The 26,372-nt window shown below is 39.9% G+C and overlaps 1 protein-coding gene across 2 annotated transcripts in view; it reads left to right on the top strand.

The window, feature by feature from the left end:
- The first annotated feature begins 3,463 nt into the window (after positions 1-3,463).
- Positions 3,464-26,372, top strand: part of SACS (sacsin molecular chaperone) — a 60,966-nt gene continuing 38,057 nt past the window's right edge. Inside the window, exons 1-3 of one of the 2 annotated variants that reach the window (XM_051608554.1) lie at positions 3,464-3,669; positions 3,821-3,859; positions 20,945-21,487. In XM_051608554.1, the coding sequence (XP_051464514.1) occupies positions 21,465-21,487 (23 nt within the window). In that variant the 5' untranslated portion in view covers positions 3,464-3,669; positions 3,821-3,859; positions 20,945-21,464. The remainder of the gene's footprint in view (positions 3,670-3,820; positions 3,860-20,944; positions 21,488-26,372) is intronic. The other variant, XM_051608555.1, reaches the window with a different exon arrangement.

Here is a 26,372-nt window from a genome sequence, read left to right as displayed (position 1 = left end):
AAGGACCCCAAGAACTACCGATCCGTCAGCCTGAGCTCTGTGCCTGGGAAGATCATGTAACAGATCCTCCTAGGAGACTTGCTAAGGCACATGGAGGACAGGGAGGTGATTCAGGACAGCTGGCATGGTATTACTAGGGGCAAATCCTGCCTGACCAGCCTGTTGGCTTTCTACAATGGAGTGACTGCATCAGTGGACAAGGGAAGACCTATGGATGTCATCTATCTGGAATTCTGCAAGGTCTTTGACACACTCCCCCAAAACATCCATCTCTCTAAATTGAAAAGATATGGGTTTGATGGGTGGACTGTTCAGTGGATAAGGAACTGGCTGGATGGTTGTATCCAGAGGGTAGTGGTCAATGGCTCTAAGTCCAGATGGAAAATGGTGACAAGTGGTGTCCCTCAGGGGTCTGTACTGGGACCAGTGTTGTTTAATATCTTCATTAATGATATTGACAGTGGCATTGAGAGCACCCTCAGCAAGTCTGCCAATGACACCAAGCTGGGTGATGCAGTCCATATGCCAAAGGGACGGGATGCCATCCAGACGGATGGCATCAGTCTCATAAAGATTATGAGACTCATTACCTCATAATGACTGGGTCACCTCTGCTGAGATTCTCCACAATGGTAAAAGCAGTTCAAGTTCCCTCATAACTTCTGAAGTGGGTCCATTGCATAAATGCAATACACTGCCATTTGAGGGAGATTTCAGCTCCCCTTGTTATAGTAGTGACTGTGGGCTGCATATGGGGAGTGAAACCATTTGTACGGCTTGGAGCAATGTGCTGCTGGGGTGAGTGACTGTGTGTGTTTTTGGCTGCCCCCAGCCCAGGGCTGCCTGGTGGGAGCCCATCTGTCCCCTCTCTGCTGTGGCCACTGTGCTGCATGGCAGGGAGTGCCCAAGGGGTGCAGGGGATGCGGTTCTGTGCCTCTCTCCCTTCTGGCACCCTGCAGAGGCACAGAGGTTGCCGACAATGGAAGTGTTCTGTGAGAGGAGGGAGGTGATAGAGACAGAGAAGCGAGAAGAATGGTCCTGGCTTAGGGAGGAGGTGAGTGAACTTTATAAGGCATCAGCCTTGTGGGTGACCCATTTGAGTAGACGGCTGAATTTCACTTATGTCAGCACTGATAAAAGTCATACCAAACTCAGCAGTGGTGATGAGCATTCTAATTTTACTTGATTTTCACAGCAGGGATGGTGAATTCATCAATCAAGTACTTATTTTTGCCTTTGCTTTAAAATGTCCCTGCAAGGGAAATCTGCCCTTCTCCTGCTTCCCATGCGGGCAACCCAGCTGCTCTTCAGGCTCAGTTTCCAAATAGGGGGCTGCTCTCAGCTCATATTCTTCTATAAGAAGGTTTCTAATAATGCTAGGAGTTCCCAATTTGTTTTTCACTCTAGGAAGGAATCTTCATGCCTGTTGGCTAAAAGGGATTTGAGCACTTTGTGGATAATATTTAAAAGTACTCTCTTTTCAATGTCCTGTTCCCCCATTCACTCCTGTCCTGTTTCTATCACCTGTGGCATCATTCCTACCTCCCCATGTGGATTTTTTCTGCTTTCAGGATCTGACATTGATAAACAGGGTTGATGCCAGCCTACTGATGTACATGGCCAGCATGGCCCCGTGCAGTTACAGCCCACACAGGTGCCCTGCTCGGGAAGGGGGCACCATGCTCAGCGTGCCACCGCGCTGGGGCCCGTGCTTGCAGGAGCTAAACTTAGGAGCACCGTGACAGCTGTGTGAGGTCATTGTGCTGCAGGAGCTTATCCAGCAGGGCACTGTTTTGGAGACTGGTGTTGCATGTTTTCCTGGCTAAACAGTCTGCTCTGCCTGGTTACAATGCCCTTTTGTTTACTTGAACTCAGAAAAGATTTCTTACAGTGACCATAGTGAACTTCAGTAAAGCTGAGACGTGATCACCAGAAAAATGTGTTTTCATTGATCTTTGCAGTACAAAAAGCACTAGTGTAGGGCTAGATTTGTTGATTACTTATGTTCAGTATCTCCTGACCTTTCATGATCAGCACACTAAATATGAGGATGCTGGCCTCCTCCAGTCAATTCCTTGTAACTACACTCTAAACCTTATGACACAAATAATTTCACTTACTATTGGACATGCTTTAAACATGAAACATTAAGGAACAGGCTGATTTTCCTTGGAAGATTAATGTATCCTTTTCTACAATGCTACAGATGGATCTTAGTATTGCAGTGTTACTTTAAACTTCAACATGAGAGAAGTCAGCCTCAGTTCTTTGGCAGGAAAATTGTTTTTTTTTAAACCAAAAGCAGCAGAGTCGTAGTAAAGTCCAGGAGTTCTCTATGGAGGAGTTCTGTGCAATAACACTCCTTGTTCTTCTATGCAGCCAAGGACTGCAGAGGGAAAAGAGAGCTCCGAGCTCCCTAGCAATCCCTAAACTCATCCTTTTGGCCAGTTTTGAAGCTCTTGTGAAGTGCTGTATTCATATAGCATTTTAAATGAATACTGACAAAGGTTGGAAAGACATGTTTGTGGCAGTGGGCTGCTGAGGATGAACAGCACTCCTCACTGACACATGGAATACAAAGCAGCAAGACTGCCAGGATTAGAAGAGCTCCCAAATGAAAGGTTTCTTTGTTTTCCTTGGAGGACATCCTGACAGGTTAACATGGGTGACTAAGGTAAGAGAATGAAAAATATTAGAAATGGTTCAGTCTTTATTTCTGTTCAAGGTTGCATCCAAGACCCCCGATTCTTTGGACGTCTGCTTTACGGGTGGCTGATGACATGAATGTGAAGTACATATGAAGCTAAGTTTTAAATTGAGTAGGTGCCAACAACTATCCGTGCCAATCTGGAAAAGAGAAAATAATCTCAGGATACTACTGGCAGCACATTGACTTCTGAGTCTTGATGTAATCAGCACCTGAGAAATTAAGAGAGTTCTAAAGAGCACAAGCATAGCATACTGGTGGTAAATGAGAGGCAGAAGCAGTAGAGGTATTTACCAAAGCTGCTATACAGACACCAGTTTTCAGAGGAGACTTCTTCAAATAATGAACATTTTACAATGCAAAAATTCTTTGCCACGGCAGGATAGTTCAAGCACCAAATAAACAGAAAAATCTGTTGTTTCTATTGTATAAGCTGAAAGAAATGCAAAAAGTGAAGAAACAATGCAGCAAAATGTCAGGAAGTAAATTTGAGGAACAAATGCCAAAATTTGATCTGTTACAGGAGATATTTACTTCAAATACAAGTTATGTCTCGAATAAAATCTCTTCAGATGGTGTTATTTTGGTCCTCTGTCTCGGTATCCTCCACTATGTAACAACTACCCCGTGCCTGTAGTTTGTAGATCTGTATCCTGAGGTTAGGCAGGACCGTATCTCTTTAAAAAAACACCACAAACAAAGAGCAAAACCCCCGGGCTGGGAAGGGGGAGCTAAAGCCTCTGCTGCGTTGGGCTGGTTGGGTTCTCCGGGCTGCAGCAGCGGTCACGCAGCCCTCCGCAGCCTGCTGATTTTGCAGAAGGGGGGAAAAGCATAATTTTTGCGGACCAGATGCTGGCAAACACAAGCAACCAACGGAAGAAATGGCAAAATGAGCAGACAAGCATGTGGAAGCAGTTTATGAAGAAATAGTTAAAATACCGATCTTTGTCCTGGCCGACGCTGTAAGTACGAGCCGTGGGCGCTGCAGTTGCTCGTGGGGGAGGCTTTATGGGTATCCTGATGCTTTTAGCACTTGCAGATGGACAAAGCATTGACTGTGACACGTTTCATACTGTATTTAGGCAAACAGCTGTATTGTCTGTGTCTCTACAGGCGTTTTGGGTGCTTGACGAGCTGCAGTGCGCTGGCAAGGTGGGTGAAGCATAGGACTTTGCATATGAGGTTATTCCCCCTCCCCGATGGCTGGTCTGGGCTCCGCTGTATAGATAGATGTGCTAGCAGATTGCTGCAGTACCACCCTCCTAGTGCAAAGGCCTCTTGCTCAGTTTCGGTGCTGCCTTCAAGCCCTGGATACACAGCACATTTTTTCACGCTACAGTGACTGCCTCGATTAAAAGAAGTACTAGAATGATTTGTTACACAAGCTTGCTTCATGCCAAATGCTCCATTCTTAATTTTTTCTTATGTATGCAGTTGTAGAAAGCTCATGAAATTCCAATAGCTTTGTGTGTTAATATTTGGAGACTGGTTCTTAACATAGCTCTCCCAAAGAGAGTGCCAAGTGTGATTTATTACTCAAAGGAATGAACATTTTCCTATCTTTGGTCTGTTTCTAGCTGAAGTAGATATATGTATTTTTAAATGTAAACATTCATTCCTATGGAATCCAATGTCTTGTTCTTTGGCAAAGGATTTGATGCTTTTTGTTCTGCATATGCCCTAATGACCTAATACAGCTTTAAAACCAAGCAAAAATGCAGAGCTAAAGCACTGTTTCTCAGCAAATTTTTTGGTAACCAGGCAAAAAAAAAATATTGTGGCTAAAACGTGTATCAGCAGAGTAAAAAAAAAAAAAAGTAAGTAATGACTGTTTTCTTTGTTATTTTATGAGAATATGCAATTTGCTTTCTCTGGCTAAGTACTGCATAAGACCATGGTGATTTGCTCTAAACCAAAGAATATCACCTATTTGATGGCTTCTGTGGTACTTGCTCAGCTGCTGCAGAAACCACTAGGAGATCTCACTCCTGCAGCAGGGAAGGTAACAGCGGGGTAGTTGTGAGCAGCAGCCTGTGCTGTTATGTTGAAGAGGATGAGTAGATGATGCAAGGAGGAGTCATCTTTTGTGCATCTCTTTTGGGACTTGGCAGTACTGCAGCTCCTCATGCTGCTGCCTGCAAGTAGCTACACCTTTCTGTCCCCTTCATGCTGATCACCACAGTGGGTACATAAGGCAGATTCTCCCTTACACACAGAAACCCACAGGGAAGTTTTGCTATTACTGCTTTTGGAGTTGCCTTCACCTCATATTCACAGAGGTATTACAGCTCTGTCAGCTGTTTATTTGCACAGTAATTTACTGCTTGCTACCAGAAACTGCATTGTAAGTGGCCCAGTTTAGCTCTTAGAGAGCTTATAACAAAATACTGTTACCTAGGGAGTGCTCCAGCAGTGAATGTGAAAGCTGGGGCTGTGGTATTGTCAGTGTTCGTTCATTTCCCTTCCTCTCTTGTGTAAGGATCATCACCCTCCCAACACCAAACAGCATCTCTGGCTGGAAACAGGATTTCCAAAGATTGAGGAAGTAATAATTTGCACTGGCATGTGAGTGTTACAAGAATACAAAAATAATACAAAAATTAAATCCCGCTTGGGTAATTTCTGTTCCCATACTGAAAATGTGCAGGACCATGACATAATTTAATTAGATACAATGATTTTGTAGGCTGCTTACTGTTGTGTGAAGACAGTGGGAAAAGTTCAGCTCCTGTGTACTTGCATTGTTTTCAGCAGAATTACAGTGGGGTGAATTTTTGGGACCAAGTCAAAAACCTTTTCTTTCACCGTCCTTCTTTCTTAATTGTTTTCCTGTTTCTCAGACACTATTTTTATGGCCTGCAGGGCAACAGGCCCAGATTCATGAAGACATAACATGGAGGATCTAAAATTCCTAAGTTAGGATCATACTTGTTTGAGGATCCTTGTAAAGTCAATGGAAATACAGGGGCATTTCTGGCAAAACGGATATACCACATAACTATAATTAGCCAGTGCTCATTGTGCTTCATAATGTTTGGGGTGCTTGGACCCTGTTCTCAAAAGTACAGTTTCTAAAATACTGGATGAGTTTTTATGTTAAAATATATATTAAAGTGTAGGCTTTAATAACAAAACCAACATTTTCTTGAAGAGTTTAAAGAGTGTCTAGCTGCCCAGTTTGTATGAATCCTAGGAATAACACATAGAATTGAAAAACTGCATGTCAGATCTTGAAGTATTTGGATTTTTTTTTAAGATTTAATCTTTTTAGAAATACCTGGTCATTTGTTCAGCAATATTTTTGTTATACACACAATTATTCAGTAATTATTTCTGCCTTAGCTAAGCAATATAACAAGTCATACATGAATTTGGTACAGTAGGTTTTCTCTGTATGTCATTCAGATTTGTTTTATGTGTGTATTTAATGGATTTATTTGCATTTTAGCAGTCTTGAGCTAAATTTTAAATGGGGTGGTCTAGTTCATTAGCATTTTTCATCTTATTTTTGACCAGCTCATTAGAAGATGGTCATTGTTTGGAATTTTCAGCAAGTATTTGGAGGTACACCAGAGCTGTGTGAGGAGGGAAGGTTTCACACTGCCTGTGAAGACCTATGTGCCTTTATGCACAAAAAAATGTGTGGCCGTGAAGGTCAGACTAGAAATAGATGAGGCTTAGTTGCCTTCCCTAAACTTACCTGTAGAAATTGGCTCTACTGAGGACAAACCAAAATAAGGCAGCATTTCTCATATGTGATGATTACACTCGGGACACGATAGGGCAGGTGTTTTGATCTCCTCTGGGGACCTCTCAGGAAGGCATGAATGTGCCCCAGGCTCCTCTTGGTAGTAAGGTTTAGCTTCTTTTTTCTTACAGGAGAATGATACAGCTGGTTGCATATCCCAATCATCACCTATTTGAGATAAGACAGCTGGTGGAAAATAGTAAAGGTCAGAGTTTGAGGCTCTGGTCTCTCATGAAGAAGAAAATAATGATGCTAGTATTTAAATTACCAGTTTTAGTTAAAGCTTCAGTGAAGCAGAAGGACCAGCCTTGTTTTAGGACAGGCTGATTTACCTGGCTGTCTTTTTGTTATTTATATATGGTATGTGGTGGATCTTACTGTTAGGTTTTAATTAATGTAAACTGAGATCCTGGAGAACATGATAGTAGCTTCAGAGTGGTCTTGTGTGCTTTACAAGCAGGCACCAGCTGTTACCTAATCCTATTCTATAAAACAATTCACACTATGTAATACATTTCAAATATCAGGAGATGTCTGGAAACCTGTTGGGACAGAAAGGGAATTGCAGTACTGTGCTCTCAATCCTTGCTTATGCCACTTGTGCTTTCCCCATAAACTTCCCCTTTATAAACCTCTTCCTTTCCGCTCGTATGTCTCCCTCCATATTGTTCCTTCACTCTTTCCCAGGCCAATTCCTATGTGAATTACCACTTCTGAACAACTCTCATGAAGTTTTTTTTTTTGTAACAGCAGTGTCCCTGCTCTGCCGTTATCTCGCATGTCGGCAGCATCTCAGGTTTCTCCTACACCCCAGGAGTGAATTTGGAGGGCCTGGCCATATCTGTGCTGCTAAAGAAGAGAGCTAGGGAAGAAATATCTGCTCAGGTCCTTAGCTCTCTCCAGAGAGAGCATGTGCTGAGCCAGGCTCTCTGGCTAGAGCAGTCCATGGACAAGAGATGGAGTAGGCTGTGCACTGGAGGGTGATTTTTGCAGTGTAGAGTGATGTGGAGTCTCTTCCTGGGCACTAACAAGTAATTTTCACCTAATTACTTTCACGTTCATATTGGACTGGCACTACAAACACTTGGCTGTGGGCATAGACTCATGTTACCCCAGCAGTCGTGTGCCATGCTGTATCTCAGCCTAACAGTGTTGATCCACCACAGCAAATTACATTTAGAGTTAAAGAACTTAAAGTGCTTTCTGGTTTCTTTTGGTTACTTGTCAATGCTAAGCACATCTTCTTAAATCATATTGGTTGTCTGATGTTTGTATGATCTATATGCATGCACATGGGGACTTTCCCCAAGCAGCAGTAGTGGTGTGGAAAGCTCATCACTTTGGGACATATGCAATTATGTACAATAAATTATTTGGTTGCATATGTTTGAGAGCACTCTTGCACTCTCCCACTGCAGAAAAATTGATTGCTAGACCTGAAAGAGCATTTTCATCTCTTCTATGATGCCACAAAACCTGATTTATTTCAGTTTCTCATGTGACAAGGATGATGTCAGACAAGTTGCACGTGCCCTTTCTTATAAATAATAAATGAGAAGGACCATGTCTTCTCTTGCTCTAATGGATTGGTGCTATAGCTGGATGGAAAAGGCACTAGTTTGCTTTATGGAACATAATGGAGTAACAAAATTGCTCTGAGTTGAGTGTATTGATCCCAGGGCTCCTGCTTGGCCTTTCAGCTTGATCTCTGGTATCTCTCTCATCATGTTGTAAAATACTACTTTGATTAAGAGGAGTAACAATAAGCTCTTGAAGTTTTATAAAAACCAGAAATAATAGAAAAAAGTGTATTTGATCAACCTAAAATATACAATATAAAAATCTTGCAAATACCCTTTACTAATTATTTAGCAACCCCAATCTGAAATGTGCTTCTCCAAGAGAGATCTTTGTTGTTATAAACTTCTCATTAATCATAATTTTCACTAATAAGGTGGTGTTTAATCAAATAGTTCAAAACACTTTGCAAACACTCAGGAATGCAGCTGTATAGTACCCCTGTTGCTTAATACAGCTGCTTTTGAATAATATTATTTCTGTTTCATATGCTGAAATGGCCATATTCAGTTCTTTCAGTGTTAGGCCACCTTTTTAACCTCGGGGGGGTGGAGGGGGGGAAGGGGGGAAGGAGAGAAATACCTGTTCAGAAAGTAGTATTGATTATTATGTATGTTGTGAAGCCGTAGAAGAAAAAGAGATGTCAAATGATAGACACACCAGATCTTGTCAGAGTTCTTCTAAGAATAATTTTCAACAGCGGCTGCTGTTGTGGATGACACCTGCTAAACAAATAGGCTGCATTTCAGTGCTTTCACACTGGTTTGCAGCATCAGCAAAGGAGTAAACTATTCTCAGCTGTTAAAATATTTTCTCCTCACTGTCTTGGCTTGTTGAGCCAAATGTCAGTGTTAATCTTCTTGCTTCTGCAACATTTGGCTTTCCTCGATGAGAATTTTCAGCATAGTATGTCCAACTTTAGAGATAATTAATATAGATAAATTCCCTGCTTAAAAGCATACTAGTCATAGACAGCAAATGCCATACCACTTGTCATCAATTTTAGCTGACAAATGGCATGTCTGTCAAACTCCATCCATAGCCATACAAGTATGTAGTGATCTTAACAGCATCTTCCTGCCACTTTTATAAAAAACTAGGCTTGGAAGAACGGAGGAGAAGAAAAAAAAAAAAAGTATTAAAAAAAAATTAATATTAGTAACTGAAAATAAAATTTGGCCTTCCAACAAACACTTCAGAAGTGTTTGTCTATTGGTCTGAATAACACCCTTTCCCAGGTAGATGAACAGCACTCATCAGAGCTCAGCTCACTTTTAATTGTTTCTGAAACAGCTCCCTGTACTTTGCAAGAAGGTTTGTCTGGCTCCTATGTGGGACTGTTCTGGAGAAAGAAGACAGCCTGCAAGTTACTTCCTACTTCTTGCTTAGGGATCTGCGTCTCTCCGTGACATGAGTTACGGAGGCATGTAACTTAAGTCTGCATGCTATAAAAGTACCATTTTTACACAACCCAACCATCATTATTTCAGGTCTTTTGACCTAACAAGAACCCTACTGTTCCCTCCAAACTCCTGCAAACCTGCCAAGACCACAGGGATGTCCCACGGGGAGGAGCAGGGGTATGCACTGTGTCTGTGGCCCAGATCCAGCCTGGTTCTGATCTTGAGCTGTGCGAGTCAGGATGCACCACTGAGACTGGGGACCCAGTCCTGCTTTGGGGCCAGAGGACTGTGGTAGTGTAGACACAGTCTAAGCACTATATGTATTTTCAAGATGGAAAGACAGTGTCCAGCTGGTCTAAAGGCTAATTTAGATTTCTGTTAATATAAGTGATCGCTTATGGGCAGGATGGGGACTCTTCTTAACAATTCTGCTCTCCCATCTGGCTGCCTCTGACTTTACCTTGTTTCCTAAAGTGAATTTTTGGTCTGTCCTGGATCCTAAATGTTACAGCATCTTTTTCTGTGCTTTTGTAGTTACAGTCTTGCTCTGCTGATACTGAACCTGACGCTGTTGTGCAAATTGTTTTCGTGACTTGCCACTGCAGAAAGGCTGCCCTTTGCTATGCTTTTATTGATTCTTCTTTTTTCCTAAGCATCAAGCATGAGCTGTCTGTCCTACTTTCAAAGCCTTTGTCACCTTCATCCATGCCCTTCTCCAGCACTGTGAAGCTGACCTTCCTTTGTGGTTGGCTGCTAATGACAGTCTCTAATGTTCCCATGTTATTTTTTCATTTGAACCTCTTGGTATTTTCTCCCACAAAAGTTCAGAGACTTGCTACATGCTGATCTGAATCAAGTGAGGATGATGATGTCTGAAACCACATCACATAATGTAGCCATATGTCTGTAAGAGCTTGCACTAATGGAAGGAAGGAAGCGGTAGTTGCCTTTATGTCCTTCCTGCCTTTCCTCATTACTATCCTCTTCCAAAAATATCTTAGAGAGCTCTAGTTGGGTAATGAAGTATTAAAAATGGACGATTTTTCAGCTACTTTAGTGTAATGGCAACTCCACCTCCTGCTAACAGGTCCTGATGGCCACAGTCTTTGATGGCTTAGTGTCTCAGGCTGAGATGGCCAGAGCTCTTCAAAGAGGGAAGCTGGGATTAAAGAGGGCTTCTTTTTTCCCCAAATGCCACTTGGTATTGCTGGAGTTTATATACACTTTTCCATAGGTTAGGACCAGTCTGGTCTGAAGTAGTATCTCGTCTCCTCTCAGATCTGGTCTGTTCATTCAGGTAGCAAACGTATTTGCAAGCTGGTTGCTGATTACTTAATTCCTTTTAGTAGTTGCAGATTGAATACCTTTATTCTAGATTTGATGCTATTATGCAACTATACCAAACAAACATCTATTACAAAATATTTTGCTTCCTGCCCTAAATCAGGCAGTCCTGTCGTGTGTCTGGGTGCAAGGCAAAGTGTAAGGTTTCATTTTTTTGCCTTTAAACTGGCATTCTTGTGGTAGACCTGGGTGCAAGCAAACAGAAAAAAATTGTCAACAGCAGCACTGGAATTCCCTGCTGGCTGACAACAACAGAGTAAACTTATCTTTTAGGAGACTACACTAAAACAACTTTTGACATAATGTATCAATTTATTTTTGGTTTAGACCCATACATTTAGCTAATCTGAGATGCGTGAGTGACATTTTTGTAAAATACAGCTTTGTTGACACTATGTTGACGACACAAATATTCCCAAACCATAAATCCGAGATAATTTAATTCTATTCAGTCCTGTTGGAGAAATTAGGAGTGAATACAGTGACCTGGTAACATGCCTCACGGGCTAGTGAACTCAGTTGCTCTCAGCTAAGAGGGTAGATGTGAATTCCAGAGCTGAGATCTTCTCCTCACCCCTTTCCAGTTGCCTTTTTCCAGGTACAAAAATTTTAGACACTGCCAGGTTAGATGTTCCAAGTGATTCCCAGGGCTTGGCTGTGCATAGAGGAGCTCTGTGGGGTTGAAAGGGATCTCCTGGAAGAGAGCAGTGCTCTGACTTCATAGGCTGAGAGCCTATGAGAAGAAAGCTGATCCGTCTCCAACACTGACACTTTTCTGTGCTCATATCTTCTTTTGAAGGGCTGCCTGAGAACCTCATTGCTTTTCTGATTAATTTTTCCCCACTCTAGGCTCAGTTATTTCTGGGATAATTTAACACTATGTATTTTTGTGCCCATGGGATCTAATAGGTTAAACAGGACTTCTTTACCTGTGCTCATTTATCTAATAGATTTATTTACAAAGGATAATCTCACCTTTGCTTTGCTATCTTTTCTTTAACTCCCCTTTGGCTAAAAGGGCCAGTTTCTTTTAGTCTCTGTTTAGAGGACAGGCTGTTGATTCCCTTGGCTATCCCTGTAGTTTCAAGTGATGTGTTTGGGGAACTCTCAGTAGCTTCTTATTATCATTTGCCACAGAGCTGGTTCTATGTCTACCATTATTGTATTAATTTCCATTTGTTCCTGCTTAACTGATAATTTTCAGTGTGGTCATTGCTTCTGAACTTCAGGACATGAGAACTATGTCATTTCCTTTCTCTGGAAAATATTTCTAATGGAATATATTAGGTTGACTTTACATAGTTTGTTGTATTTATTTGCTTTCATGTATTTAATTAGTCATTCCTTTCTAAAGCCTTGCACACTATTGTGTTGCACAAAGGATCTGTAGTTGCCCACATAACTTTTTCCCAGTCATGTAGTACTAAACTCTGCTTTATTAAACATATTTCCTACTAACACTGCAATTCTGTGTTCCAGAATTCTTGGACAGAAATAATCTAGTTTCTTCCAACTAGAGTGAGTTAACTTCACCTCAGTTATGGATTTTCAGTTTCTGCACATTTTTTTATACTAGCCATGTAATCTTAGTCCCCATATTGAATGCTAAAAATAAATGGGAATGCTACTTGCCTCTATTACATTACCTGTGTTACAGGTTGTGCATAAAGCTAAGTAAAAAGTCATATCTTAAATTGTGCCCGGGAATAATTTGGAAGCTGTTGCAGAGTAGGAAATGCCTCATTCCGTGAAGTGGTACATTGCACACAGCCTGCTGTGAATGCCCCTGATGTGATGAATCAGAGCTCAGTTCTGTCAGGATGAAGTTATGTCAGCAACACACAGTCGCCTCACTTGGAGATCCCTCAAACCTGGGCTGTCTGCATATCTCATACCTCCTGAAGGAGAGAATGACTTTGTAGGTTAATGATGTTATCAAGATAATCTCATCATAAACTTTCCAGTAATTCAAAGGTTCTTTGCAATACTAATTGAGGAAAGGAAATGTATCAGGAAAAGGCTTGGTTTCTTGAATGCTCCTTTGAGAGCTGCTAGTGTCTACCCCTTCATGAAAGTATTGGGAATATTCTGTAAGTGTACACTTGAAATTTCCTCATCAGGCATTTGTTAGTCAAACGCAGATTTCTGAGTTGTTGGTCTGAGAATTTCAATCTACCTCAAACATTTAAGTAGGAGATACTGCAAAACACATTCACACAATAAATAAAAAAAAAAAATCATGTTTATGTAAATCTGCTACAGACCAGTGTTTTGTGGCTATCAATCTTGCTTAAACCCAAATATCTGTAAGCAAAAGGGGGAAACCTCGATTTAATAATAAATACTTATTTAATGAGAGAAAAAAAAATAATTCAGCACTTGAAACAGCTTTGCTTCTCAGGAATTTTAAATTACTGTGGTAAGAAATGCTTTCCAACCTTCACTGCATTCGTAAGTATAATAATGAAAAAGACCCTGAACTGTCCTTAGAAGACCAGAAGTCCAACTAAGAACACAACTGCTCCTAGCAGCAGGCTAACAGGCTTCCTTGCTGGCCATCTGTGCTGCAAGGTGATCAAAGAGGAAGATGCTAAGTCAGAGAAGGCAGTGAGACCAGCCATCATATTGGTTACACAGAGTTCAAGGACAGTTATGCTTAAACCAAACACCTATTCATTTTACTCATTGAAGACATTTTTTCTAAAGATCTGAATCCATCTGCTGTTGAGTTAAGTCTTGAAGTAAGATCAGTAGGAAGATCTGAATATAGTTAAACCCTTCACCTGAAGGTAAAATAAAAATAATTTTTTTTAAGTTGGTGTCAAAGGGTAACTTTCCATATACATGTATTACTTATGATAGTTATTTGGAGTTTGATTTATTTAATAGCTACGAATTTTTCCTAAGTATATTTTTTTCTGCTTTAGACATTTGACCATAGACAAAGAATTATTTGTGATTATCTAAAACAAATAACACAAATTGTATTCTGATTCAGTGTACATAAGCCTGAACTGCCTGTAAATAGCTTACAAGGTAGGAGGCAAAACAGATAAAGAATTCAGATATCAAGATTAGGTATTCAGAATTTAGGGCATAACTACCTTCATTTACCATAAAGTTAGTTCATCTTTAAAATAAGTTAATTTACTGTTTCATCTTAAGTGGTACTTCATGTATCTGCTATAACAGTCTTCTGTGTACAGCACTGTAAAGTGCCTTTATGCAACCATGAAGGATACTTGGTTTTCCTTGGTTTTCAGTCACTAGTCAGATGGCAAAGCAATAATAAAGTTGTGAATTTTCCAGGTTACTCTTGAAGAAAGGTGCTCAAGAGATGCTTTTGTATCTAAAAGGTATCATTTTAACAATCCAAAACAAAATTTAGTAAAATAAAAACAAGGAGAAGGAAATCTGTCAAAGTCCTCACTCCCCCGCAGGGAATCACATTTTCAGAACACTTGACCAGCCTTCCAGCCCTTAAGAAAAATGGCTGCTGGCATAATTATTCTGAAATGTTAATAATTTAGGTACAAGGGTTCAGTTCCTATCCTGTCCTTCACTTGGTTTCTCATCAGGGACTCATGAGACTGGCATCCCACTGTTAGATAATTCATGAACTCTTGTATAAGCAAGTCTGCATGGAACTGTGTTGCCACAGTGGATGGTCCAGACTAGCTCAGCTAGTAGAAATTATATAGCTGCATTTAGCCCAGTATTCAGGTCATAATTAATTTACCCTGCTTTAGGGCAAGCAGAGCTTATCAATTAAGCTGAGTATCTCTAAATGGCATCATATTGTGCAGTCATTACCCATATTCCTGCTATTTTTTTCTCAGCTTAATAGCTCCATTGTTCATATGTCTGTGACTGCAGAGCTCTTTAGGTTCCCGTATTATGGACAGCCTCAGTTTCCTGTTTCACTGGAAAACCCATTCAGTGGTTCAGAACTAATGCTACACACAAATGGTTTTCCTGCTGGTCCCTTCATGTGGCACTCGCTGCTTTCATTTTCAGGGGAGGGGTCTTAAAATCTCCAAGTTTCTGCAGAACAGCAGTGAGGTTTTAACAACACAGCTCTTTCCCTCAGTTTTGGACTTTTTAAGCCTTTTTCTGCAGCTGCCCTGTATTGTTGAGAAATCACTTTGAGACATTTTCATTGGGTATCTTAAGTTTACTTCATGAGAATTTGATGAAAGGATTCTTTATGCATAGTTCAACCACACAGTCCCAGATGATTACTGTAAGAGCATTTGAATACCACAGGATCAAACTGTTAATTAGTCATACCATTACAAATAATTTCTAGAGCTTTCATATTGTTGTATGTAGTCATGCTTCTTGAGTCACCTTTTCTGTAAGTGAAGTATTGCACATCTTGTGTTACACACGCTTTACTTGTTGAGAATTGTGCCCTTTGTGAAAGAAACAGATGAAGTTGGCACAAGACCTATTTTTGGTTCCAATTATCTTAGCCTTATTCTTGAGAACAAGTATTGTACTCATTTTTGGGAAAAAATAAAATAAAATAATTAGTCTCTGAGACAAATCATCCTGCTTCAGGATTTTTCCTTTGAGCAGACAGAGAAGTCAAAAGGAATACATTTAAAGACAGTGATTAATATAAGAATATACAGGCATATATTTGGCATCTGAGAGGTCAGTTTTGGAGGAGGTTCCAAACCCCATGCTTCTGAGTTTCTGTTGGTCCCTGCAGGGATCAGGAAGAATGTATCCTTCCCTTCATCCTTTTGGTGTATGATAGGATTTCTGACTGTGTGTTGTAGGATTTTTAGATTTAATTGGAGGCACTGGAGATTATTTACAGCAGACAGGCTGGAAATGAAGACACACGGGTACATCTGTTGTCATTGCAATCTCTCAAATACCCGTTTGGGCACTTGGTTCATGCAGTCAAGATTAAATACTTTCCCAGATTTGTGATTAGCTTGACAGAGTCTTAGGTGGATTTTGCCCCTCTCACTCCCCAAGTGGGATATAGTCATCAGCTCAGGTTTAGCTTGGAATTTTCCAGTTTATCAAACTTTCTGCTGTTCTAGGAACCTATGGCATTATAGAGTTGCTGGTCAGTGGTTTTACTACTCCATGGGATCTAAGAGGGATAACTGCTGCTCTTTCTATTGCTGGAATGGCCTTGGAAGGGATAGGCATAAACAATACCTGGTCCAAAAAAAGCAAAATTCGCTCAGTTTTTCATCTGCTAAATATTTTTTATCCTTGTACATACATTTGCCATGTTTCACCAAAAGGGAACAATACCTACTATGCCAAAGGCATCAAAATAATCACACTCTAGAAAAATAATCACTTTTGTACAGCTACTATCACTCCGTCCTCTATATAAAATTAACAGGAGTGCAGCATTTTTATTAATGATAATATTAATAATATTAATATTAATAACACTAGTGTTACAGTATTCATAGTATTAGCACTATCAATAGTATAAATAGTATTAAAGTGTTGGTATTTTGAAAGCATTCAGTTCACTTTTACAACTATATGATAAAGCAGGAAAGCTCATGTAGTGCATAACAGTTTAAATGCAGAGCCATATACTTAGCTTATGGCATTGCTTGATACCTGCTGATGACCTAGACTACTCATTTTGGATGAATTTCCTGCACCAAAACTGTCTAGACAGCAAACACATTATGGACATATCTGCTTTATTTCTAGCATTTCTAGCTTACTGGCATTTTTATATCAAAATGTATCAGGTTCATCTCAAATTTCTGCAGAATATTTGTCTCTGACAAGCAACTCTGAACATTTGTGTGGTACCTGCACTTGTGTGATAGCCTTGAATTTAATGTAATCTTTGAAAGAAATGCATTTTGAACCCAGCAAGTATACTCGTGCATTGACAGGAACTATTTGTACTTAAGAGGTGTCTTCCCAAATTTTTCATACTTGGATAACACTTTTTAGGTTTAGGTGCTTCCTCTGGAATGCAAGCTATTTCAGGCTGTCTTAAATCTTATAGGAAGAAAAGACTAGAGAGTAATTTACTGTACAGTTATATGTATTAGTAATCATCTGGGTTCATTTCTGTACGAGATTCTGTATCTTGTTCTGCATATACACACAGGGTACTATGTACATAATGTGCAACAGTGAGAGTGCTGGAGTTCACATAAATGTACAGTGTTCAAGTTGACTGTGTAGCAGCATAAAGGGCTGCCCGTCCATTTTGCACACTGGTCCTTGTTATAACCATGGTGGAGGAGGTCTAGGCTCATTCAGACTTACCTCTTGTGTCCAAACGGAATCTCCCCAGGACCAACATGTGCCCATGACCCCATGTCTTTTCCATGTGACTCCCTGTAAATAGGGAGTCTCCATCTTGGTAGCCACCAAAGTACTGGAACACAGTCATGAAGTCTCCCCTAAGCCTTCTTTTCTCAAGGCTGAACAAACCCAGTTTTCTCAGCCTCTCCTCTTATGGCAGGTTCTCCAGTCCTCTGATCATCCCTGTGGCCCTTCTCTGGACCCTCTCCAGCCTGTCCAGGTCCTTTGTGTAGAGCAGGGACCAAAACTGAACACAATACTCCAGGTGTGGTCTGACAAATGCTGAGTAGAGTGGGATGATGACTTCTTTATATCTTCTGGTGATGCCCTTGTTGATGGGTCTGTAATTACCTGGGCCCTCCTTTGAACCCTTCTTATAAATGGGAGTGACATTAGCTTTCCTCCAGTCTTCAGGGATGTCTCCTGATCTCCACAACTTCTCAAAGATTATGGAGAACAGCTTTGCAATGACATCAGCAGCTCTCTCAACACCCTAGGGTGGATGGCATCCAGGCCCATTGATTTCTATGGGTCAAGATCCTGCAATAGTTGACACACCAACTCTTCCTTCACTGACTGTGAAGGACTTTTGTTCTTGTAGCCTGGGACCCAACAGCACTGGTAAAGACAGATATGAAGAAGTTGTTGAGGATCTCTGCCTTTTCAGCATTATTGATGATTAATTCACCTCTCCTGTTTAATAGTGGGCCAGTGTTACTCCTCTGTTTCTGCCTGTGGTTAACACATCTGAAGAACCCTTTCTTGAAGTTTTTGACATCTTTGGCCAATTGCAGCTCAAGCTGAGCTTTTGCTTTCCTAACTGCATCTCTGCATACGCAGGCAATGCCCTTGTAATTTCCAACACGTAATGTTCCACTTTTCCACCTGTCTTACGTTTCCCTTTTGGTTCTGAGCAGACCCAGAAGCTCACAGTTAATCCAAGGGGCTCTCTTGCTCAGCCTACCTCTCTTGCCACTAGACGGGATGAACTCATTTTGCATATCTAGGCGAGCCTTCTTGAAAAACTCCTAGCACTCACTAGCTCCTTTGCCCTCCATGGAAGCTTCCCACGGGATCCCTTCCAACTGATTCCTTCCTTCCTAACTGCTGAATTTTACACTTCAAAAATCTAAAAATTTTAGATTGTTTACATTGGGCCATGGTGTGTCCTCAGACCTTGAAGAGAAATGGCAGCTACAGCCACAGTTACCCATGACTGCAAGAGATGGGTGGGGTACCTTTGGCTGTGCACATCCCACTAGGGACCCAGTCATGCTGCCCTTTTGGTCAGCTCAGAAGTAAGGTTTTGTGATCAATGGTTTTGAGCCTGAATTGCTTGCAAAATTAAGTATTTGCATAGCTATGAACTAGCACCCATGCCTGTGGCTTCATCCTTACAACTAATCACAGGCATCCACAAAACTGAAGACTGTTTTAACATGTTGACTACTAAACCTGCTCCACCAAAATTCAATTAAAGATAGACATAAAATCCTCCAGCACCAGCTGCTTCCTTTTAAAAACTAATACATCCCACAGGACAACTGGTGTAGGCAATGGCTGTAACTGTTTTTCCCAGAAGATTTACTGTTATGTCTATAATAATGAATTAAATGACAGAATGTTCTCAGATGTTGCAGCTCAATGTATAAAGTTATAAGGTAACCTTGGGTGCTGAAGAAATGTAAGGTCAGGAAGTTAGTGTGCCAGGGTCTGTCTGTATCTGACAGCCAAGTTGGCTGTCTTTCTTATCATGGGAGACAACATAGAGATAGATGACTGTGTCAAAATCTTTCTAGGATTGTAATGCGATCTGGTAGCGAATGGGCATCACCAAGCTCCTTCGAGGACTATCAGAATGATTTGCCAGTGTAGAGATCTCACTTCATGCTGTGAAACAGCTTGCTCTTCTGCTAAGCAAAATATTTATTGAATTAATAATTAGGCTGCTTTTGGCTACTTTAGACCTACTCATTTTCTGGACAAGGCGTCATTGCCAAAATTCCTAGAAGATATTTTTATTTTCCTAGGGTGTGTCAGTATCAAGAGCAAGTAAGATGTCAGGAAACAAGGGGCTTTTCAGTGTCCTGGGAGAAATACAGCAATTACTGACTTACTAAGATAATGGATTTAGCTAGACTCTTCTCAACATGCAAGTCATGTACAGCCCTATGTGCGAAATCATGCACAAAATTGCAATGAGTTAAAAAGCTGCCCCACAGCAACATAACAAAGGACAATCTTTGAAAGGCCCAGCCTAGAAATGGAATGCAGTTTGAGAAAGTGTGTCACTCTCTAATTATGGAGATGCTGCCTCTTAAACTAATAATTAGCTTTCTATTATAAAACTATTTTTTCTTTTTCCTTCCCCAAGAGAATTAAAGCTGCTCAAATAACTTTAAATATTTTTCATGTGTCATTTTACTAACGGTGTTTTAGGGGAAACAGTATAAGCTGGCTTGGTCTTCCCACTGTGGCTGCAACAGGGAGTGCGAGGAGCCAAAATATTCCCCTCACAACTGCAACCCATTACACAGCAGGGCTGAAATGGTTTTACTTAAGTCTGTGGAATCAGTCATAGCTGGGCAAATGAGGATGGTTTTGCTGGGCTTTTTGTTTAGGTCTGTATTATTTAAGTATGACTTACATGTGGAACTTTTATTTGGATTACAGGCTAGGTATACATCTCAGCATCTGTAAAGAAAAAATTATATTGAAGCCATTTAGTAGCACATTATACTAAGTTACGTTATCTGTGATGCTTTTCAAGGTAAACATGCATTCAGAATTAATCTTCAGTCTATATACTTTTATATTTAATTTACCAACAGAGCACGTAAAATCCTAAATATTAAAAAAAATAAAATTCAAGCCACAAATTCTACTCTCCTTTCTTTCATACCATTTGTATTTTAGTATCATACTTCCATGGTAAACTAATTCACATTTTACAGTTTAGCTATAGTTATTTCCCTTTCTGGGTCACGAAAGAAATTCTCTGTGTTACACTTTGAAGAGGGACATACACAACTGCAAATTATGAAGAGACTTGCCAAAACTGTCAGAGGCTCAGGGAAAGATTTGCACTGGCACAGATGCAGAACGGTAACAGAATACCACTGTTGCCCTCCCAGCTCTCTCAAATATATCTTCCTTGGGTAGTAACTTAACATGTATATTGAATGAAACATTTTCTCCTGCTTGACTGTACATGCGTTGCTCACCTATACACTGTTCTGATGCTATAAAAATGCTGTGTGTCAGCTTGAAGGAAGTAGCTCCTGAATGTATGTGCATAGGGTAGGTGTTGACGTATATAGCTGGGAGTGGGGATTAACTGAGAAGACTTTCAATCTTCCTTATGGAAAGTCATTACAAGCCAGTTAATATCTTCCCCTAGCTGCCAGCCATTTGAATAGAAGGGAAAAATCCTTCTCCATAAGTGTTCTGCCCAGCCTGTTATTTTATTTGATGACATAATGTTATGTCAAGGCTCTAATACATATCCTAGAGCTTTTTTTTTTTCTTAAATTTCTTTTTAAGCAGATACCAATGCAAAGGAAGAACTGAAAACTTGCTTATTTATTCAGTATACTTAAAGCTACATGTGTTTGTTATTGTGCTGATCATATGGTACTGTACTGGCAGAGAAGCAGGAAACCTCACTGCTCTCTTTCAGTTCTCTATGTGCTTACAAGTGCTGTAATGCACAAGGCAGTTTATAATTAGTATCATGACTCACTTAATACTAGTAACTGCAACTATTCCCTCAGAGGAAATGACTTTTCCATACCCTTCATTTCAATTCTGTTTTGTATTAACAACCCACTCCTTTTCTTATGTCTCTTCCAGAGCTCCTGAGCTACTGTTAAGAAGCGTCTTCTAGCAGGTGTGAGTGAAAAGACAAGTCTGACTTTGGCCCTCACAAATACCCTTCCAACTGTGCCTGCCTCCAGAAAAAAGACAAAGCAGAAAGAGCAGTTTCCAGAATCCCACTCCTTCTCCAGAAGACAAATATAAATCAATTGCACAAGAACATAGCCTGAATTTAGTTAAAGAAACTTAACAAGTCCTCCTTGCTTTCTGAGACATATCCTATTAATTCCTGATGACTAGAGAATGAACTTCTGTGAACAATTAAGCACGTAACTTTAAAATAAAACTGGAGAAGTAGCAGATCGTCAGACACTCTTTGGGAGTACAGGGATGGAGTGAACACTGAGTTGTTTCACATGCTTGGGCTTTCTAGTGTCCACTGAAGAGATGATGAGGTGAGCCACCAAGCAAAGAAGATTAAAAAAGAATTGGCTATTTAATAAATCAAACGTCTGCTTCATGTTTCTATTGGGAAGATATAAAAGAGAAAGAGACAATGAAGACTGAGAATAAGAACAGGTAAAAAAAAAATAACTCCTGTAAGAATTTTCTGTTAGATTGGCATGTTCTTGCTCAAACCCTAATGGTCAGTAAGTTGAAGAGTCTGAAACTTGTACAGTGTTTGTACAAAATCGCTACTTTTAAAGGTGAAATTAACTTATGAAGTTCAAATAATACATAGGTGTCTGGTTTTGTTGCATTTACCTATTAATTTTCTCTGTGAAATTAATGAGAAATACTTGAAAAAAATTAATCACTCCTGTGAGTAATAGATTCATAATCTAACTTTCAATTTACATGTACCGTCTACATTCACTATAGCATTTTTGGAAAAGAAAGTGAAAGTTTTCCTGCACTTGCCTAACTTTGAATTTAACGTATTGCATTACTGCAAGGCATGTGTAATCTCAGTAACAGCTAAAAAGCAAAGCAAGTTCCTTGTGTGAACAGGGTCTAAACAAATGTTATAAGATAAATGCTTATTTGGATGTTGAGTTGTAGTTAGAAGTGTTCTTATTTGCTGTCAATGGGCCTGCATGAAGACAACTGCCTCCACCCTCAGCCTTGTAATCTGCAGAATCCCCACTCATGTGCAACTCTGTAACAAACAGACTCTGCTTTTCTCTATGTGTTAAGGCAGACTTTGCTTTGTGTTAGAAAGTCATTGTGAGCAACGGCTGACTGTTGTTTCAGGGTTTGTTCCACTGGCTTTCTGGGTAATTTTCTGAAAATTCATGGAGGTTACGTATTTCTATTGCAAGGTGACCACAGGATAGAAAATTCAGGGGTTTGGATATTACTCTTTTTTCTTCTAGATCAGTTAAGAAGGCACATGTAATTCAAATTTTGTACATTTGGAAATCTCTGAGGTTTAGACACTGCACAAATTATCTATGCAGCAAGCTCTTCTATAATCCAGTAAAACGTGAAGGTCTCTTGTAAAGACCTAGTCTGATGTCAGCTTTGTTGGCATCAAGCACTGAAATTGGACTAGAGATGAAACTGCAGAACAGTCAGGAGCAAGAGCTGGAATGTATGGATTGTCCTAGATTGAGCCCTAGATTAAGGGCCAGTATTCAAGCTGGGGACTGTGCATTGGACAGAAGCAGGACTGAATAAATCAGGCTTCAGAACTGGGAGAGGCAAACAGACTTGACCTGACACATACTTGACTTGGACTTTTGAATTGCTCAACCTGTTCTGCTAAAAGCAGATGTCTTGCAGCAATCATTATCCATGCTGCCAACAATTTAAAACTCTATACTTCAATATTGACACTCTTGGATACTATTGCTTTGTTCCACCAAGAGGATAAATGACAAATATCCTGTCATGTCAGTTATATAGTGATTTATACTAATTTGGTTCCATGCAGCTTATGCTTTTTGTGTAGGTCTCAGATAAACTGAGTTTCCATTAGACTATGTAATGATATTTCAGAATCCCCAGTAGAAGTTTTTTATTCCAGTATCAGTCAATTATAAAAAAGTTACAGATCTCAGAGATTTTGGTATTTTACCTGTGTTTCAACTTGAATACTGATATCATACCTAGCTATTTTTAATGGTAGTCACGTGTCAGTTTTCAAACCTATGTGCAAAATTAGGGCTTTAGATACTTTTGAAGCAAATATCTCAGTTTATAGCAGACCCTTTTGATGCTGCACCAAGTTAGTTTGTTTCTCAAGTTTTGGTGTATGCCCTTTCTCCACAATGTCTTTAGTCCACTATGAACAGATGCATTTGGGGCAGGGCCAGCCTTTTATGTTTTGGTTTGTTTGTTTTGTTGTTTTTTTTTTTTTGTACAGTGGTTAATAATAAGATTGTGCTCCCAGTTGGAGCTTTGTGGAGTTTATGTAATATATATAAAACCAGCAGTTAAAGTACTAACTTCTTTTCCAGGTTTTTAAGTTTTAGAACTCTTCCCTTCATTATATATATTTGGTATTATTCAGTTAATTAACATTAATAAGGGTGCAATTCCCTTAACTTCCCATACTAATTTCTGTTTCTATCAACGTGCATATGCAATCCAAATATTAAAAAAAAACCCACACTTTTTTAGCTAATTAAAATTAACTTTTCCAGAAAGGCTTCATTGATCATGTTGTAGATAGGCTTTGCTGCAATTGTAGTTTCTGTTAAGCACATGCTGCTGTTAATCTGTTTATAATGCATCTATCTTAGGGAATAAATCTTGGGGAACTGAGGTGCTTAAAACTGGTCTGTGATGGGAAGGAGGGAGTAAAGTCACCCTACAGCTTTAGTTTCCACAACCCATCAGCTGCTAATCCAGTCTTCACTGACTGTGAAATCCTTTATTGCTACAATTTTTGTTTTGGCAATGTGGCTGCTTCTGTTCAAGATAGGCACAAGCAGGCTAACTGAAGAGGAGTTAACATAGGCTTAGATAACTTTGCACTTAAGTCATACTCATATTTCAATAGAGATTTTACATGAAATATAATAGTGTACTTAATCAACTCTTTCCATAAGTGTGTATGTGTAAATACGAACACAACATAATAAATAACCACTCAGTCTGCCCTGTCACATGTGCAGACATGTAAACAACATTGATGGCATTTTCAAAAGCACCCTGCCTCCAATTAGTTCAGGTTTTACCATCGACTTCACTGGCAGCAGTTAGGATGTCTTTATGTCTTCCCCTTGCTGAAGCTACAGGCTAGCACACCCTCCATGCTGAAGATAGTACAGATTACTCACGCTTTGTGTCTTGGCTCCATCAAAATAAGCCAAAGTAACTCAAACAATTCAAATAGCAAGAATTTGTTAAATTGGGTAACACCATTGGAACCAGGGTAAGAGGCAATTATGTAAGAAGTTCCACCAGTAAACTGGAAAGAAAAGTGAAATGCAGTAGGGGTGTAGGAGGCTGTACTTGATGTCTACTTTATGTAGGACAGGACATGGAAACACAGCTTCAAGCTACATCAGGGGAGGTTTAGTCTAGACATTAGGAATAATTTTTTCACTGAAAGGGTTGTCAGACATTGAAACATGCTGCTTGGGGAGGTGGTTGAGTCACCATCCCTGGATGTGTTTAAAAGTCATCTACATGTGGTGCTTGGGAACATGGCTAGTGCTGGACTAGATGATCTTAAAGGTCTTTTCCAACCTAAGAGATTCTGTGATTCTGTAAGGAATGATTCTGCAACTCTTGTGTATGAGCTAGTGTTTGGAATGGCGTTTACTTGCAACTCTTAAAGCTGTGTGACTAGACTTGTCACGTAACCCAGGAATCCCTTCCACTTCTTCTTTGTGTTTTCCCAGAAAAGGATGCCCTGTGTCATTTCTTCCCCTTTTCTGCCCTTCCTCTCACTTGGCCTTACATATGGCTCATTTTTCTTCCTCAGTGCCACTGATCCTTCTGTTACCTGAATGATTAGTTGTTAATTGTGTTTCATCATAGAATCATAGAATCGTTTGAGTTGGAAGGGACCTTTAGGATCATCTAGTTCCAACCCTCCTGCATGGGCAGGGACACCTCCCATTAGAGTAGGTTGCTCAGGGCCCCATCCATCCTGGCCTTGAACACTTCCAGGGATGGGGCTTCCACAACTTCCCTGGGCAATCTATTCCAGTGTCTCACCACCCTCACACTAAGGAATTTCTTCCTAATGTCTAACCTAAATCTCTCCTCTTCCAGTCTTGATTCATTACTCCTTGCCGTCTTGCTACAAGCCCTTGTAAAAAGCCCCTCCCCAGCTTTCCTGTAGGCCCTTCAGGCACTGGAAGGCCGCTATAAGGTCTCCCCTGGGCTTTGTCTTCTCCAGGCTGAACAGTTTTCTGTATGAAACCCTGTTACAAAGGAGACAAAACTGATAGAGAGCTGGTAAAGCAGCAGCATTATCTGAAAAGCTATTACTGGGTGTCATCCACTATCGGATGTACAGATACTGTGGAGGTGCGTGAAGTTGTGGCTTTTGATAATTTAAGAAAATTGCATAGATTGTATTTCCTTCTGTTTGATATTCTGATTTTTCTCTAGATACATAGGGCTCTGCTGACTGAAGCCTACAAAATATTATGAAGTTCTAGAGCATGATTAGATGCTGTATGGAGAAGCAATAGAGATGGAGAAATGCTTCTTAAAATGATTAATGTGTATAATCTGGGGCTGCTGATCTCATTTTAGTTATTCAGTGGATTTTCCTCACTTATGTAGAAAGATAATAGCTTCATTAAGTACTCTGGAACAAAGTTAAGAAAAATGTCTGAAGGTACTATGAAAAAAATAGCTTTGATAAGCTGATTACTGTGTGTCCTAAATGGAGGTAAAAAACGTAGGCCTGGATTCATTATGGTATTTAGGAACCCACATCAGGCACTGAAATAAATTTGCAAATTTAGGCTCTGCTTTTTTGATGTTTCAAGGTTAAAGTGGGTGTTCTAAATCCAGTCCTTTAACTGGCATCAAAGGCTGTAAGAAAACACCACCAGTAATTTTAATGTATTGCTTATTAAAAAAATGTATGTCTTGCAACACTGTAGTCCCTCCTAATGCAATTCTCTAAAGAGTAACTGAGGAGTTTATTTTTATCACTGTTTTGGTTTAATCTTTTCCATATTTTGAAATGCCATGCATTTTGTACTAGTATTTTATTATTTGTATCAACTACAGTAGAAAACCCTATGATTCTTAGTAATATAAATTTGTGGAGTAATGGGCTCTGTACTACAGTTAAGAGCAAGATTAGGTCCTCTCTTTGAGTACTTAAGTATTCTTTTCTTAGAGATAGATCTAAGAGGAAATTTTACTTAAATAATTGAGAAGATTTTGAAATTGTATCATTTATTTGTGCCTTCTTGCACTGCTATTTATTTGCAAAGAATAAATTGAAACAAGTTTTATAGGTCTTTCGATTTGCTTGGTGCTATCA

This window comes from Apus apus, chromosome 1 (assembly GCF_020740795.1).
Source record: "Apus apus isolate bApuApu2 chromosome 1, bApuApu2.pri.cur, whole genome shotgun sequence".
NCBI classification, from domain to species: domain Eukaryota; kingdom Metazoa; phylum Chordata; class Aves; order Apodiformes; family Apodidae; genus Apus; species Apus apus.
This window is presented reverse-complemented; position numbering and strand designations above follow the sequence as displayed.